General features: G+C 45.9%; 1 protein-coding gene across 9 annotated transcripts in view; it reads left to right on the top strand.

Moving 5' to 3' along the window:
- PHF14 (PHD finger protein 14) overlaps window positions 1–16775 on the top strand; it is a 333451-nt gene that overhangs the window by 160005 nt on the left and 156671 nt on the right. For all 9 annotated transcript variants that reach the window (XM_085873138.1, XM_085873144.1, XM_085873141.1 and 6 more), the window contains one exon: window positions 4715–4874. In XM_085873138.1, coding sequence (XP_085729264.1) covers window positions 4715–4874 — 160 coding nt within the window. The remainder of the gene's footprint in view (window positions 1–4714; window positions 4875–16775) is intronic.

The following is a 16775-nucleotide window of genomic DNA, read 5'->3' as shown; positions in this document are numbered from 1 at the left end:
TCAAGCGTTTGGACATCAGTATTGCAGCACTCTGAGGTTCAGAGACCGGATTGTGGAAAGATCATGGTGGGTGGTGACACCGACTCTTGGTCTGGTCGTTCTGATGGTTACCATTCCCAAGGATTGCTGCAGCTGTGTCCAATAAGCTGACTCCAATGATAATAGAGGTAACACCGGTCAACGAGTGTATAATGAGACGAAGGATTCGTTACTCCTTCGGTGTAATTTCCCTGGTCTCTGCTTATGCTCCGACTGAGGCGAGTGATCTCACCGTGAAGGATGCATTCTACGCCACACTCGAGTCTGTGGTTGATCAGTGCCCGAGACAAGATACACTTCTCGTCTTGGGGAATTTCAATGCATCGAATGTAACTGATAGGGATGGTTATGAGACATGTGTTGATCCCCATGAGTCTGGAACTGTGAACCAGAATAGCACTAAGTTCCTTGACTTTGCAAGAAGTCATGGAGTTAGGGTCGCCGGTTTATGGTTTCAGCACCCACAAGCTCATCGCTGGACTTGGTATTCCAATGCTTGCGGTGTGGCAAAGGAGAATGACCATGTCCTCGTTGATGGTTGCTGGAGGATGATCCAGAAGTGCAGGGTCTACCGGAGTGCTCAGTTCCTCAATACTGACCACCGGCGTGTAGCAACTCTGAAGTTGCACCTCAAATCCAGGAGAATGGTACCATCCCAGTCTAGGCTGGATGTTGGCAAGCTCAAGGATGAGAGGGTAGCTGAGGAGTTTGCGAACAAGCTGAGTGGAGATTTGAGGGGTCTGGGTGCTTTGGGATGTCCTGAAGAGTCGTGGAGTGCCGTCAAGACCACCGTCCTTGATGTTGCTGGTAGATGTCTTGGAACTCACCGAAGAGCAAAGAAGTATTTTGTCTCTCAAGGGACACTGGATACCATTGACCAGAGTCACAGGACCAGGCTGAATGGCAGAGCTGAGCTGTTCAGGGAGCTGAGGCGTGAAATTGTATGTGTGCTAAGGGTGGACAAGGAGGCCTATGTGTGAGGAATCTGTGAGGGGGTAGAGCATCACTTGTGGTCAAGGGATTCTCGTCCTGCTTACAGGGGACTTTGCACATTGCGTTCATCCAAGCCCATCCCTCGGAGTACTGCAGTTAGAGCAGAGGGTGGTAGGCTCTTGACAAAGGAGTTTGAAGTGAAGGCCCGCTGGGCCGGTTACTTTGAGCGGTTGTACCAGGCTGATCTACCAGCTGTCAAGTTGGATGTCAGGGGTGTTGAAATCCCTGTTGCTGACCCTCCAATCAACTGTGGTCCACCTTCGCTTGTGGAAACACAGGCTGTGGTGAACCAGTTGAAATGGGGAAAAGCTCCAGGGATCTGTGGCATCCATGCTGAACTTCTCAAGGCTGGAGGAAATGCTACACTCGTGTCATTGAATGCAGTTCTGTGCTCTGCCTGGAACACGGGCATCATCCCAACTGACTGGAAGAGGGGCCTTGTTGTCCCTCTCTGGAAAGGGAAGGGTGATCGCCAAGACTGCAACAACTACCGAGGGGTGACGCTGCTCTCAATGCTGGGCAAAGTCTTTGCTCGGATAATTCTTGATAGGGTTCGCCACCATCTGCTTGAGCACCAGCGTCCAGAGCAGTCAGGCTTTACACCAAAGAGGTCAACGATTGACCGTATCCTTGCTCTTCGGGTCCTCACCGAACGCAGACGAGAGTTTCGGCAGGGGCTGCTTGCGGACGATGTTGATCTCTGTAAAGCGTTCGATTCAGTGAATCGGGATGTCCTCTGGAGGATTCTTGGTCTTCGTGGGGTGACAACAAAACTGATCGATCTAATGTCTGAACTCTACTCTGGTACTGAGAGTGCTGTGAGATGTGGTGGTACCATCTCTGACTTATTTCCAGTTGTTACTGGAGTGCGTCAGGGGTGTGTAATGGCCCCCACACTTTTCGGCACTTGTATGGACTGGATTCTCGGGAGGATGTCGGAGAGATCAAGCTGCGGTGCATCGTTTGGGAATGTCAAGATCTGTGACGTTGATTTCGCAGATAATGCAGTCATCTTTGCGGAGACTTTGGATGTCCTTTTGGGGGCCCTTGAGGTGCTGAATGAGGAGTCAGAGCCGCTGGGATTGCGGGTTTCCTGGGTCAAAACTAAGATCCTGGCTTTCAATGACATCTTGGATGTTGCTATCCTGTATGTGTCTGTTTGTGGTGAGGATGTTGAGGTCGTGGAGAGATTCACTTACATTGGCAGTGATATTCATGTCTGCTGGCTGTGAGTCAGAGGTCAATAGACGTCAGAGGTAAATAGTCGGGCCTGGGGAGTCATAGATTCACTGGATAATGGGGTGTGGCGCTGCCGGTACCTGTGCAGGAGGATGAAAGTCCGAGTCTTCAGGTCCTTGGTGCTTCCAGTCTTGCTCTATGGATGCGAGACTTGGACTCTGACCAGGGCTCTGAGACGGAGACTTAATTCCTTTGGTACCAGGTCTCTTCGGAGAATCCTTGGCTGTCGCTGGTCGGACTTTGTGTCCAACGAGTAGTTGCTGAGAGAGACTCAAATGAGACTTGTTACCTGCATAATTTGTGAACGTCAGCTGCGGCTGTATGGACATGTTGCTTGTTTTCATGACGCTGATCCTGCTCACCAGATTCTCTCAGCGAGGGAGTCTCGTGAGTAGGGGAGGCCAATGGGCCGATCACGTGCCTCGTTGTTGCAGCATGTTGATCGGCATCTCAAGGAGATGGTTATGGGCCAGACATCTGCCTGGGGGATGGCAGAGGCCCCTGGAGCACCGGCTGAAAGTGGACGCAGCGGTGCGCTGCTCTGGTGCATGTTTCCATACTTGACCTGACCTGGGTGGGCAAAAATTTCACAAATAGCATCAGTTAAAGATGAAGATGGCAAGACTTTGACAGCAATATAAGAACATTTGCAAAGATGTGCAGACCATTTTATGGAGCTATTGTATTGAATTGAGCCATATAATCCACCAGGTATGAAAGAAAGGGAAATTGGACTAATTGATACTTCAAGTTTGTCTCTGGAGGCTCGCAACAAGTGTGCCTATCCTGAGGAATTCCATCAGGCTTGCAACAAGTGTTGTCTGAAAGGACGGGTTCTTTGCTAATATGAAGGTGGAGGAGGGAGGAGAACAGCTAGCCACTCAGAGGTTTACTTTGAGGAATTTTGCTTCACACTCTCCTCAATTTATTAGGCAATGTGTAGATTATCCCTTTAGCTTAGGGACTGCTATTGCCACATTTAAAGGACTGGAAACACTTTGTTTTGTTTGTGTCCATTGCCATCCTGAGGAATGCCAGAAATAATTATTTTGCAAATCTCAAGACTGAAGTCTCCAAGCAAGCAGTCTCCTCCCTCCAAGTCATGTCACTGCCTTGTCAAGTCTGTCTCCAATGTATGCACCCCCTCCATCCATTCCCTCCTCAAATGGCATTATTGCAGACTTTGCCTGAGACAAGACAGAATGTCAAAACTTGTTTTGCTTCTGAATCTTGTGTACCCAACCTCACCAATCCCCCTCTGTGTACTGGACTTTGTATCCTCCTCACCCAAATAAGTAAGGAAAGTTCTGTCGAGCTTTGACCCTGCTTCGGCAATGGGATCAGTGCCCATGTTCTCAACTCCTGCTCTGTCATTTTTGCTTCCCTTTGGCCTGGAAGTTAGCAAACATCGCTCCCATCTACAATAAGGGTGCAAAAAATAGATCCCATCAACTACACACAAGTGATCTTGCTTCCAATTACAAGTAAACTTGTGGAATCCATTATTGCTGCTGGTACCAAGTCTTTTTTGTTTTCAAACTACCTGATCTCAGCTTCAGATTTGATTCTGTCCTGGTCACTGAACTCTGGACATATGGCTGATCCCTCTCTCAGCAATTGATGGTGGCCCGAAACCACAATCAAGATGTCAGGACCATCTTCTTGGACATATTTTGGACGGTCTGGCATCCTGCTTTGCTTGCCAAGCTCTGCCTGTGGCACACAAGGTCGCCTTCATTCCTGTTTTTCTGACTTCCTCCACTTACGTAGTCAATATGCTGTCGTCAATGGAACCCTCCACTCCCCACTCCCAGTGGAGGCTGGAGTTCCCCAAAGCAGTGTCTTCGGCCCAGTCTTGTCCTCATCTATATAAATGATCTCGTAAATATTCTGGAAAACCATCTGTTCCTTTATATGGAGACATGAATAAACTGTTTAATTCAACCATCAAGTCTGTGCTCTTATATGGTACAGATGTTGGAAGATGATTAAAAAGATTGCAAATCAACTCCAGAGTTTTTCAACAAATATGTCGACTTGAGATTCTCAAGATGCTTTGGCCAAATAAAGTTTTGAATGAGGAAGTTCAGAAAATAACTTTCAAGAAGGACATTATGGAGGAGATGGAGCAAGGAAAGTGGAGATGGATAGGCACTGTTTTATGCAAAGGAGAAAAATTGACAAGATAAGCCATCCTTTTGACAACAGGAAAGAGGAAGGTTGGTCGACCAAAAGTATCTGTTTGAGGATGATGGAGCAACAGCTGAAATAAATTCATGCAATAAATATCGAAGTAGCAGCATATTTATCCAAGAACAGAGATTGCTGTCATGATTTTGTCTCTGTTCGAGGAATATTTGGATGTAAAGTGTATAAATGAATGTTAGTCATCCATGTTGACTGTGGAGACTTCAGTAATTGTGTTTGCATTTTGTGTTTGCAGGATGCTATGGGGTGGATGGAGAAAGCGAGTCTGTGATCAGCTCTGCTTCTGATAACTCCACCGAGCCCTGGTTCTGCGATCCATGCAAGGCTGGTGTGGTGCCATGCTGCGAGCTATGTCCCACGCTAGATGGTATATTCAAGGAAACAGATGCAGGCCAGTGAGTTGTTCCGTGTCACAGAGGAGCCCACCATGGAGGTTTTCCCATTCTTAAACAAGAGCATAAGTTGTTTTCATTAAACCTTACTTTATTGAATAAGGTGCGCGCATGCGTGCGTGTGTGTGTGTGTGTGTGTGTGTGTGTGTGTGTGTGTGTGTGTGTGTGTGTGTGTGTGTGTGTGTGTGTGTGTGTGTGTGTGTGTGTGTGTGTGTGTGTGTGTGTGTGTGTGTGTGTGTGTGTGCGCGCGTATACATGTGAAAATCACAGGGGGGACAAAAAACAAGGACTAACCCGATCACCACCAAATTTTGCATACGTATTGGTAGTGTCCAGGTTCAGGTCGAAGGCACCTCAGAGGGGGGACGGCGACTTGTCAATGCTCCCAAAGGGAGCAGGTGTTTCTCGTGCTTTAAATGTGCCAACAGCATTCCCTAATTTAATGGGATTATTTATACGTTGCCCAACAAGTCCATGAGAGTGAAGAAAAATTTCTCAAAGTCAACCTCTGGATGGTGACCTCTGTGCTTCTCCTCCCCTCCTTCCCCATCTTCCTCTCTCTGCTCCTCCACATCCTCCTTTTTATTCACAAATAACCCATCCTTACAGACAAGTTAATTCCCCATGGACAAGACGAGTTAATTGCTATCCACCACCAAAGGTGGACGGAGGTTACGTTTTCACTCGTCTGTTTGTCTGTCTGTCTCAAAAAGTTATCGACGGATTTATACGAAATTTGGTGGACAGGTTGGGTGTTTGACAACGACTAATTGATTATGTGTTGGTGAACATCCAGATTTAGGAACTTAAAAAGTGATTCTTCACTATTGAGAGACGGTGCCAAAACACATACATCGGATGATATTTCATAAAGTTATAAAGTTATGACAAAATTTGGTGGATGAGGTGGGTATGTGATGAGAACAAGCTGATTCGATTTTGGTTTCGGTCCGGATGCAGATCCGGCCTTTCGGTGGGATACAAAACGTAAACTGTTGAGCCTGGCGCAGGTATGTCCTCCATTGAGTGACATTCCAGTTATGACCTATAATACTCCATCCTATCGGGAGCAGTGCTATGCTATATACATATTTACGTGGAGAAAATTGGGGTCCTCCCTCTACCTTGAATCCCCGGGAGTACAACCGCCACTCTTCAACTAATTCGGTTCAGCGGTTCAGGGTTGCATGGAATGTCAAGTGAAGCAAACAAATGCACAAACAAACACTTCTGAAAGTATACTATGACAAGTTAGTTCACCCGATTAAAGATTGGGTTATTTCGACTTTATTAAACCATCAAGATTCAAGAAGATTGATATTTAAAACTGGAGCAGAAATTAACTTGGGCGTGTAACACAGCAAGAATGAGCCAAATAGCCTTATGCCCTTGATGGATATTGTACAGGATTGTGCAATGAATACATACTGTTGTGGGCCGGGGGTCGGGTGAGAAGACCACCAGGGGGGGGAGCTATCTCGGGTTCCCACCAGACTCCCCGGAATTGCAGGTCGTCGCACACGGATAATTCCGTGATGCGGCGGGTCGCTAACCGACTGTGAATGCCAATAAATCAGCCACGTGACTTCGGGTCCTTCGTCTAGTAAATCTGGTTACCTAAAAATAACTATGTGATCTAATTACCGGGGGACATGTCCTCGGTACGCCTTGTCCGAACCGGATCACTTCACTGAATCAGATGTAGCCAAGCGACACTGCCAAGGACATACCGGCTAAAAGGAACGGATCATTGGGAATAAAGTCCCGGCTTCGCTAGGATATGGACCATGCTGGATCAATGAAAGAAAAGACGAAAACGAGCTGGGAACATTTCTATAAAGGATTTATTGCAGGCAGGCGAGGAAAGATATGTGGTACAGTGAATGCTTTTTATGATTGTTATTATTTTCTGTAGCAGGAATAGGAAGAAATGTGAAAGGTGCGGCAATATACAAGCAACTTACAAAAGCAGACACTGAGCAGAGTTATCCCGATATAATTATTGTACAATCTTAACTTAAACAAGGACAGGCGCGCGCGCGCACACACACACACACACACACACACACACACACACACACACACACACACACACACACACACACACACACACACACACACACACACACACACACACACACACACACACACACACCCCGATGAGGAGATGATGCTAACGGTTTCTCGATACCTTGCACGATTGCCCGATTGCGCCACCAATACGTTTTGGGGAGATGCTGCGCTGGGTGATACCTCCCTGACAGCTGGCGCGCCGTCTCTTGTTTCTTGGAACTTTGTGCAGCTGGCGTCGGTCCAGAGAATGAGACGCGACCGTTGGGCGTGCAGGGAGGAACTTGGGTGGGGTCAAAAGCCAATGGGTGGAGAGAGGCAGAGTCCGGAGCAAGTGGGTGGAGAAGGGCGGAGAAGTGGTGAAGAATGAGGAGTGGTAAAGAAGGGCAGAGCCAGCAGGTGAATGGGGAGGTTGTCGATCCCAAGCCAGACAACGAAGCCAGTAACGACAGGCAGGAACGGCTAGCAGGAACGACGATGACTCCGGAACGACACACCAGGAACGACACACCAGGAACGACACACCAGGAACGACGACGAGGACTCCTCTCACCTCCCCACGACCCATCCTGTTATAGATCCGGTAGTGCGGGGCGGGGGCAATGACCCAAAGCAGTCTTCACCCGAATCGGGCGCTCTGGTTGGGCCTCGGCCAGCACGGGCCGGTCGCCATGACCAGAAACTGCTCCACTTCATTTCCGGCCAGATGGTTCCAAGCTGCGGAATTGTCTCGCTCCGAGCACCGTGACATGAATTGCTTTGCACCGAACTCCGTGCCACGACCCGCGGTTGACGCTGGTCATCGTGCCTGTTCCATGGTGCGCCACGCGGCCCGAGCGATCCGTCCGCACAGCATGCCTCTGCCTGGTAGTAGCTGCATGGAGGCAGAGCTGCGGGATGGTGTCTGCCGTCTGCGGGAGACATTTTTTGCCGTCGTGGTGAGCGAAGACCAACGGTAAGATGTTATTGTAACCCCATGCGCAGACTCGACCAAAGATTTGTGTTATTCGTTCCTTGTTCTGCACGATGATAAAGTATCACGGTCGCGCGCGAGTCCGCCATTAAGCCCATGGCCAGTGTGTGGATCCGCCATTAAGCACGTGGCCAGAGTGTGGATCTGCCATTTCGCACGTGGCCAACGTGCGAGTCTGTCCGCCATAGAGCATCGTGGTCGTGGTTATCAAATGCGGTGGGATGCATGGTGCCAGCCCTCATGTGTCTGGGAATTGAAGGAAAAGTTTGGATGTAATTATGTATGTAGAGTTGAGTTGAGGAAGAAGAGAGATATAATTATTAAATGTAGAAATGGGTTGAAAAGAACACGACTCGTGCATTCTGTACAGTGGGTGGAGGTTGTTACTTACGAAATCTTTTGATTTCCTCAGTATATTGATGACTTCCGTCCTCTGTTTGTTACTTGACGAAATCTACGATTTTGTCAAGTATATTGGTCGGTTCAGTTTGTGAGTTTGTTTGTATGTTCGTCTCGCTTTACAGGTCGCATTTCGAGTCGGAATGTCATGGAACTTCACCAATGGACTTATTGGCCACCAGAATGGAACCCTGTAACTTTTGGCATGTCAAGGTCAGGAAAAATTCCTGATGAATTGCGTCAAGTCCTGGCCCTATGGGCCATTTTTATTAATTACGAAATCTAAAGATTTCGTAAGTATATTGATGCCTTCCGTTTCTGTTTGTTTGTTACTTACGAAATCTGAAGATTTCGTTAGTATATTGATGACTTCCGTTTGTTTGTTTGTTTGTTTGTTTGTTTGTAGGCACGATAACTCGAGAACGGAAGAAGCTACCAATGTCAAATTACACCACGTGATTCAGGAGGGTGATGGCAAGTGCTGATTCGATTCTGGTCAAAATCGGTCTGAGGTCAAGGTCACAGTGAGGTCAAACATTCGATTTTTGATGGTTTGGTACAGAATCATCGTAGAAACTTCTGGTTTGCGTCGCTACCTTCTCCGGAGACAGCTTTTATTAGACAAGGTCAGAGGTCAAGTTGACGATTTCGTAAGTACCAGTCTATGACTGCTTGTTTGTTTTTTTGTTTGTTTGTAGGCACGATAACTCGAGAACGGAAGAAGGTACCAATGTCAAATTACACCACGTGTTTCAGGAGGGTGATGGCTAGTGCTGATTAGATTTTGGTCAAAATCGGTCAAAGGTCACGGTCACAGTGAGGTCAAACATAATTCCGTAAATTCACGTGGAGAAATGGAGTATTTTTGCTTCGCTCGATGTTACAAGTTCGTTTTAACTTCGATTTTAATTTTATCTTCGGTTTTTGCGATCGCTTAGGACGCTTAAAACTCGGTTGTCGAAATTCTGGTAAAAATCGGATGTTTTGGAGACGTTTTAAGATTGTATAAAAAATATTTCACTCGACGCGTCACGGGTCGTCCCATGATGCAGTGCGCTCGAGCAGACGCGTCGTTGAGTTGCTTGGAGAAATGGAGATTTTTGCTTCGGTCGACGTTACGATTATTGATGGTTTGATACAGAATCATCGTAGAAACTTCTGGCTTGCATTGCTACCCTCTCGAGAGACAGCTTTTATTAGACAAGGTCAGAGGTCATGTTGACGATTTCGTAAGTACCAGTCTATGACTGCTTGTTTGTGTGTTTGTTACTTACGAAATCTAAAGATTTCGTAAGTATATTGATGACTTCCGTTTCTGTTTGTTAGTTTGTTTGTTTATTTGTTTGTAGGCATGATAACTCGAGAACGGAAATAGCTACCAATGTCAAATTACACCACGTGATTCAGGAGGGTGATGGCTAGTGCTGATTAGATTTTGATCGTGCGTAAACAAATGAAGCTCGGGAGGCGTGGTTTGGTGCAAGTATGTGGGCGATCCTAATTCGTATGCGTGAATATTTTCCCACCTGCAGAACCTGTCAGTCGTCGACAGACCGCCGATGAGTGAGGAAGTGTAAGTGAGCGCCGTCGGATTTTCATTTTTGACAAAATGACAGATCACTGTGGTCTCATCGCCAGACAAAAAGAAAAATCGGTCAAAGGTCAAGGTCACAGTGAGGTGAAACATCCAAAAAATGATAACTCGAGAACGTAAGAAGCTTCCAATGTCAAATTACACCACGTGATTCAGGAGGGTGATGGCTAGCGCTGATTAGATTTTGGTCAAAATCGGTCAAAGGTCAAGGTTACATTGAGATCAAACATCTAAAACATTCGATTTTTGATGGTTTGGTACAGAATCATCGTAGACACTTCTGGTTTGTGTCGCTACCTTCTCTCGAGACAGCTTTCATTCGACAAGGTCAGAGGTCAAGTTGACGATTTCATAAGTACCAGTCTCTGACTGCTTGTTTATTGTTTGCTTCTATGGTTGGCCTTCGCGAAGATGCATACGTTGAGGGTGTGGCTGCAGTTTTTACCGGCGGCTGTCTGAGTGCAGTGCCTGCTTTGATTTCTTTCAGGAAAAAGAGGAAAAGAGTAGGAATAACGAGAGAGATATAATCCGACCTTACTATGAGATCCACACAACGCACTGTCCCGTTGTCTCGCAAGACAAAAGGGAAGGGACTATCTGAACGTTTATTAATGGAATAACTGTCTCGGGATCGCTGTATGATGGTTACTATTGCTTTGGAGGAATGCGGTTCCTAGAACCGCAACAGTACATTCGGTGTAATCCCCTGGTGACTGCGGAATGTTTGCATATTAATTTCTATTCTATATCCGGAATATGATTACTTAAATGCAACTAGTTCAATTGCCGAAAAAGAATTCTATTTCAAACCAACACAGAAGGTAAGCCAAGCTCCACTCCACTCTCCACTAAGGGAACACCTGACATTCAATGCTCAATCACCCCAGGCACCGTTGTTTCTTGTTTTAACATCAATTTGATTTATAATTGCAATTTTTGTTTTGACGTTGACTGAGCGTGACTTATAATAATGTAGTACAGCAAATTTTGGTGCAAGGCCCAGGTTTATGGAATTGTATAACAAACGAGAGATTGACACACGAGGTGGGGGACAACTCACTCGTGTGTGTGTGTGTGTGTGTGTGTGTGTGTGTGTGTGTGTGTGTGTGTGTGTGTGTGTGTGTGTGTGTGTGTGTGTGTGTGTGTGTGTGTGTGTGTGTGTGTGTGTGTGTGTATATATATATATGTGGACCCGGATGGAATTTAAGCCAAAGAAGAGCAGGAGTCTTTCTATGAAGCAAGGTAAAGTGAAAGAAGTTAATTTTGTGGTGGCTGGGGATAGAATCCCTACATTGAATGAACAGCCATTTAAGAGTCTTGGTGGATGGTATGCACAACCGTTAAAAGATCGGCATCGAGGAATGCTGGTGCAGAAGCAACTTGTGCGGGGTCTGTCTGCAATTTATGGTTGTGGCTTGTCAGGGAGGTATAAGAAATGGTGCTACCAATTTGGGTTGTTGCCTCATGTCTTATGGTCTATCCAAATATATGAGGTTGCTCAAACAAGAGTGGAGAGGATGGAGAAGATGGTCAATTCATACATGCGGAAATGGTTGGGTTTGCCAAAAATGTTAGCTCGTTTGGTGTTGTGTAGCAGTAGTTCAAAGATAGAGCTGCCATTTAATTCACCAGCAAAAGAATATAAGATTGGGAAAGCCAGATTCCAAATGATGCTTCGAGATTCAAAAGACCCAGTGGTCATTGAACTGGGGCCAAAGATAAGAACGCGAACTAAGTGGGATGTTCCAAGGATGGTTGAAGATGCACAGAGTAGGTTGCAAATGAAGGAAATCATTGGGGCAGTGCAGAAAGATAGGAAAGGATTTGGTTGGAAAGAACAAACAGTGGCCACAAGTGAGTGCAGGTCGGAGACGAGAGATATTTTTCGAAGAGATTAAATTATGGAAAAGGAAAGAAGAACGGTTTAAGCTGTAAGTGAACCTCAGCAAGGAGCATGGACAGCATGGGTGATGGTTGTGCAGAAGAAGGTTAGCTGGGCATCGCTGTGGAAGATGGAGCCACAGCGACTAATCTTTGCACTTAAATCAATGTGTGACCAGATGCCAACTGCGGTGAATCTGGCACAATGGAAATTGGCTGAGTCAGTAGAATGTGCCAAGTGTGGTAGAAGAGAGACATTAGAACATGTACTCTCTGGTTGCCTGGAATCTCGAGCCGGGTATACTTGGTGATATCACCAGGTTTTGCGAGTGATTGTCGAGGTTACGAAAAGGCTCTGTGATGAGGCAAACAAATAAGACATAAAAGAGAAGACCATTATCATGTTCATCAAGGAGGGTGAGAAAGTAAGATTAAGTAACATCAAGGGGGCAGCATGCATTTTGAATCCAGGTGTGGGCTGGCAGGTGGATGCAGATTTGGACAGAGTGCTGAGGTTCCCATCTCATATTGCAGTCATCCAACAAAGACTTGATTAAATTATTTGGTCTGATGTGGTAAAAAGCGTTATCATCGTTGAGCTGACAGTACCATGTGAAGGAAATATGGAATGGGCACATGAAAGAAAGTTGTGTCGGTATGAAGAGGTAAGAGAAGTGTGTGATGACTGGGGGTGGATGTGTGATGTGCTACCAGTGGAAGTGGGTTATAGGGGTTTTGTGGCAAGGTCTATGCTTTCAAGATGATTGGAGTGTCATCGAAGCAAATCAAGAATACTGTGATACAATTACAGGAGGCAGCAGAGATTGTAGATTTGGATTTGGAGCCTCATTGTGGATTTGGAGGCAGAGGCGAGTGCAGTGATTCCAATCACATGTCAAGGCAGGCCTGTGGGGATCGATATCTGGTCAATGATATCTGGTTATACGCATGTAGGCAGATGTCGCTTGGTGGTGTGTGTGCTGCATCTCTGGGGCTGCCCATGAGGAGCTATACTGGAGTAGTCCCCGAAACAGTGATGATGCATGGGTTCCAGTTGAGGAGAGCGACATAGAGCAGTATCCTGACACTGTATGTTCTGTTATATACACACACACATTAATTTATTTCTATAATATGCCATTCGCACCCTTCACTCATCTGGAAGGGGTTTGAAAGGGCACAAGTCTCACCTTGTGTAGGCTTTCATGGTTGTTTGATGCAGCTTTCTTCGGTTGGAAATGGGAGGAGTCGATTTATTTTAATAAACGTAGGTCAGATCAGTTATGAAAGCATGCGCCAGAGCAGTGCTTTGCTGCGTCCACCTTCCACTGGTACTCCGGGGGCCATCGTCTGGCCATCCCCCAGGCAGATGCCTTGCCCATCCCCTTCTCGTAGAAATGCCAATCAACCTGCTGCAACCACGAGGCATGTGGTGAGCTTGTTGGCCTCCTCCACTCACGAGGCTCCCTTGCTGAGAGAATCTGGTAAGCACGATCAGTGCCAGGAAAATGAGCGACTTGCCCACACTGCTCCAATTGATGCTCACAGACTATACAGGCAACAAATATCATCCGAGTCTCTCTCAGCAACCTTGCTGGACACAAAGTCTGACCATCGATAGCCACGGATTCTCTGAAGAGACGTAGCACCGAAGGAGTTAAGTCTCCATCTCAGATCCCTGCTCAGAGTCCAAGTCTTACATTGGTAGAGCAAGACTGGAAGCACCAAGGACTTAAAGACTCCGACTTTCATCCTCCTGCAGAGGTACCGACTGCGCCACACCCCATGATCCAGTGAATCCTTGACTTCCCAGCCCCGATCCAGAGGTCTGTTGACCTCTGGCTCACAACATGCGGAGACATGAATATCACTGCCAAGGTAAGTGAATCCATGACCTCAACATGCTCGCCACAAACAGGTACAGACAAGATAGCAGGATCCAAGATGTAATCGAAAGCCTGGATCTCAGTTCCGAGCCACCTGGTTTCACTGTTTAGTTGAGAGGTAATTGGTTATTTCCCTCAATTCGCAGGTTGTAGCGGGTCTTTGTTTTTCATTTATATGTTGACTCTTTTTGGCATTTGCACGTGGAACATGCTTTCGTGCCTCGATGGTATACGTTTGGCTATGTTGTCACTGATTATTCGCCAATAAGCGATGAAACCAGCCCGGCAGCTGATGGGGCATGTAGCATTGGGATTCTCATGTATGTATTATCTGTGAATGTCTTTACAGCTGGGGAGGATCTCTCTGGAAGGGTTTGAAACGGCAAAGGGCTTACCTTGTATAGCCTTTCATGGTTGCTTTATGTACAGTCGCTTTCTTTGGCTGGAAGAGCATGCGAGGAGTCAATTTATTCATATAATCCCAGCTACTTGGGTAAATTGATTAGGTCAGAGCAAATTGGTTATTCCCTCCATTCATATGTGAGAGATGTGAGTGGGTCTTTGTTTTTCATATATACAGTGAACCCTCAAATATCGCAGGTTTCTACCAATCTCGGGCAACCTATTGTGTTCCGATTTAATTATCCCGGTATTTAATTTCAACCAATCGCGGTTTTTGAGCTGAGATGAGTCATTGTTTGCGTCTGCATGTACGATTACCTCTCATTACGAGCCTTTTCTCATTTCTCGCACACCGTTAATTTAGTAATTAGACCAGCATATGGGACCGAACCTAAATGTATTGATGAATCGTCATCGAACAGGAAATGACATGGAGATCCTGTCATACTAGATCTACAATATCTCGGAACCACACAACCGTTGATAATTGAACCCAAACTGTGTCCACGTGTACGATTACCTCCCATTACGAGCCTTTTGTTCTTTCTTGCACACTGTTAATTCAGTAATTAAACTAGCATATGGGAACGAATGTAAATTTAATCATGAATCCTCATCGAACAGGAAATGACATATGGCGATCCTGTAAGATGTAGTACACACAACAGTTAATGATAGAGCCCAAAAGTAAAACGATGGACAAAATTAACTAGAAAGGTTATGACATTGTGCGAAAAAAATCGAGTTGTTTGATACGTCGTCAAGAAGTGAAAGTGCAGCATCTGTGTGTCACGATAACTGGATCAATTATTTGACTTTGTGTAAAGGTGAGTCAAATATCCGTGCAAGGGTTGTCAGCAATTCGCAAAAGGTTCATTCCAGTCCAGTGATCCTCATATTGTGAAAGGATGATAAAGTAATCGATGCTTGAATCGAGGACGAAACAGGAAAAATAGGACCACCTGTCCTGAAGCTCACCTGGATCAGGAGCAACAGTCACTGAAACCCTCCACAGACCTCCTGAGACCCTGAATTTTTTGATGCCGTCAACAAACAGGTATATCACGGGTGATGAAGGTTGGACTCAAGTTTCATTGAAATTGTGTGTTTAGTTCGGAGAAGAGAGCAAATACCTATTTTTTTTGGGGGGGGGGGGTCAAAAACCCTCCTTTATACCCCCTGGTGCTTTTAGAAAGTATTCACACCCCTCGGCTTTTGTCACATTTTGTTGCTACATCCTGAATTTAAAATGGATGAAATAAAAAAAAATTTTTGTCACTGATCTACACACAACACCCCATCATGACAAAGTGAAAAAATGTTTTTAGAATTTTTCACAAATTAATTAATTAACAAAAATCTGAAATGTCTTGCATCAATAAGTATTCAAACCCCTGAGTCAATACTTTTGAAGAAGCGCCTTTGGCAGCGATGACAGCTTCGTCTCTTCTTGAGTATGTCTGTGTCAGGTTTGTCCTTCTGGATTTGGGGATTTTCTCCCATTCTCCCTTCCAGATTTGCTCAAGCTCTGTCAAGTTGGATAGGGAGCATCCGAGCTCTGCACACGCACTGGACTCTGGATTTCTTTTCATTACTGGAACAGCAAGTCCACCAGTCCACCTAACTCTAACCCTAATTGGCCACTGGAACATTACCATTGTCGTTACTGGAACAGCAATTTTTAAGTCTTTCCATATATTCTCAACGGGATTCAATCTGGGCTTTGGCTGGCCCACTCGAGGACTTTCACGTTCTTGTTCTGAAGCCATTCCAGTTTTGCTTTGGCTGTATGCGAAGGGCCATTGTGCTGTTGGAACGTAAATCTTTGCCGCAGTCTCAGGTCTTTTGCACTCTGAAACAGGTTCTCCTAATTCAAGGATTTGCCTGTATTTGGCTCCATTCACTGTTCCTTCTCCCCTTATGAGTCTCCCAGTCCCTGCTGCTGAAAAGCATCCCCATAGCATGATGCTGCCACCACCATGCTTCATGGTGGGGATGGTGTTAAATGGGTGATGAGCTATGCTCAATTTCTGCCAGACCTAGCGCTTTGCATTCAGCCCAAAGAGTTCAATTTTCGTCTGATAAGACTGCAGAATCTTTTGCCTCATGCTCTCAGAGTCCTTCATGTGCCTTTTTGCAAACTCCAGGCATGCTTTCATGTCCCTTTTTCTCAGGAGTGGCTTCCGTCTGGCCACTCTCCCATTAAAGCCTCGATTTGTGAAGTACTGCAGAGACTGTTGTTCTTCCATCTCAGCTAAGGAACTCTCTAGTTCTGTCAGAGTGGTCATTGGGTTCTTGGAAGCCTGACCAAGGTCCTTCTTGCCCGGTTGCTCAATTTGGTAGGATGGCCAGCTATAGGAAGAGTCTGGGTCGTTCCATATTCTTTCCATTTCCTAATGATGGAGTTCACTGTACTCTTGTGAGCTTTCAACACTCTAGAAATTGCTTTATACCCTTCCCCAGATCTATGCCTCCTCACAATTCTATCTCGGAGTTCTACGTACAGTTCCTTGGACTACACGGTAGATTTTCTCCCTTGACGTGCACCATCAACTGTGGGACCTTATATAGAAAGGTGTGTTTCTTTCTAAATCATGTGCAATCAATTGAATTGGCCACAGGTGAACTCTAATTAAGTTGCAGAGAAATCTATCTTAAGGATGATCAAAGGAAATTGGATGCACCTGAGCTCAATATGG

The sequence above is a fragment of the Eptatretus burgeri genome, chromosome 3 (assembly GCF_056783735.1).
Source record: "Eptatretus burgeri isolate ZD-2024b chromosome 3, Ebu_testis_v1, whole genome shotgun sequence".
Classification (NCBI taxonomy): domain Eukaryota; kingdom Metazoa; phylum Chordata; class Myxini; order Myxiniformes; family Myxinidae; genus Eptatretus; species Eptatretus burgeri.
This window is presented reverse-complemented; position numbering and strand designations above follow the sequence as displayed.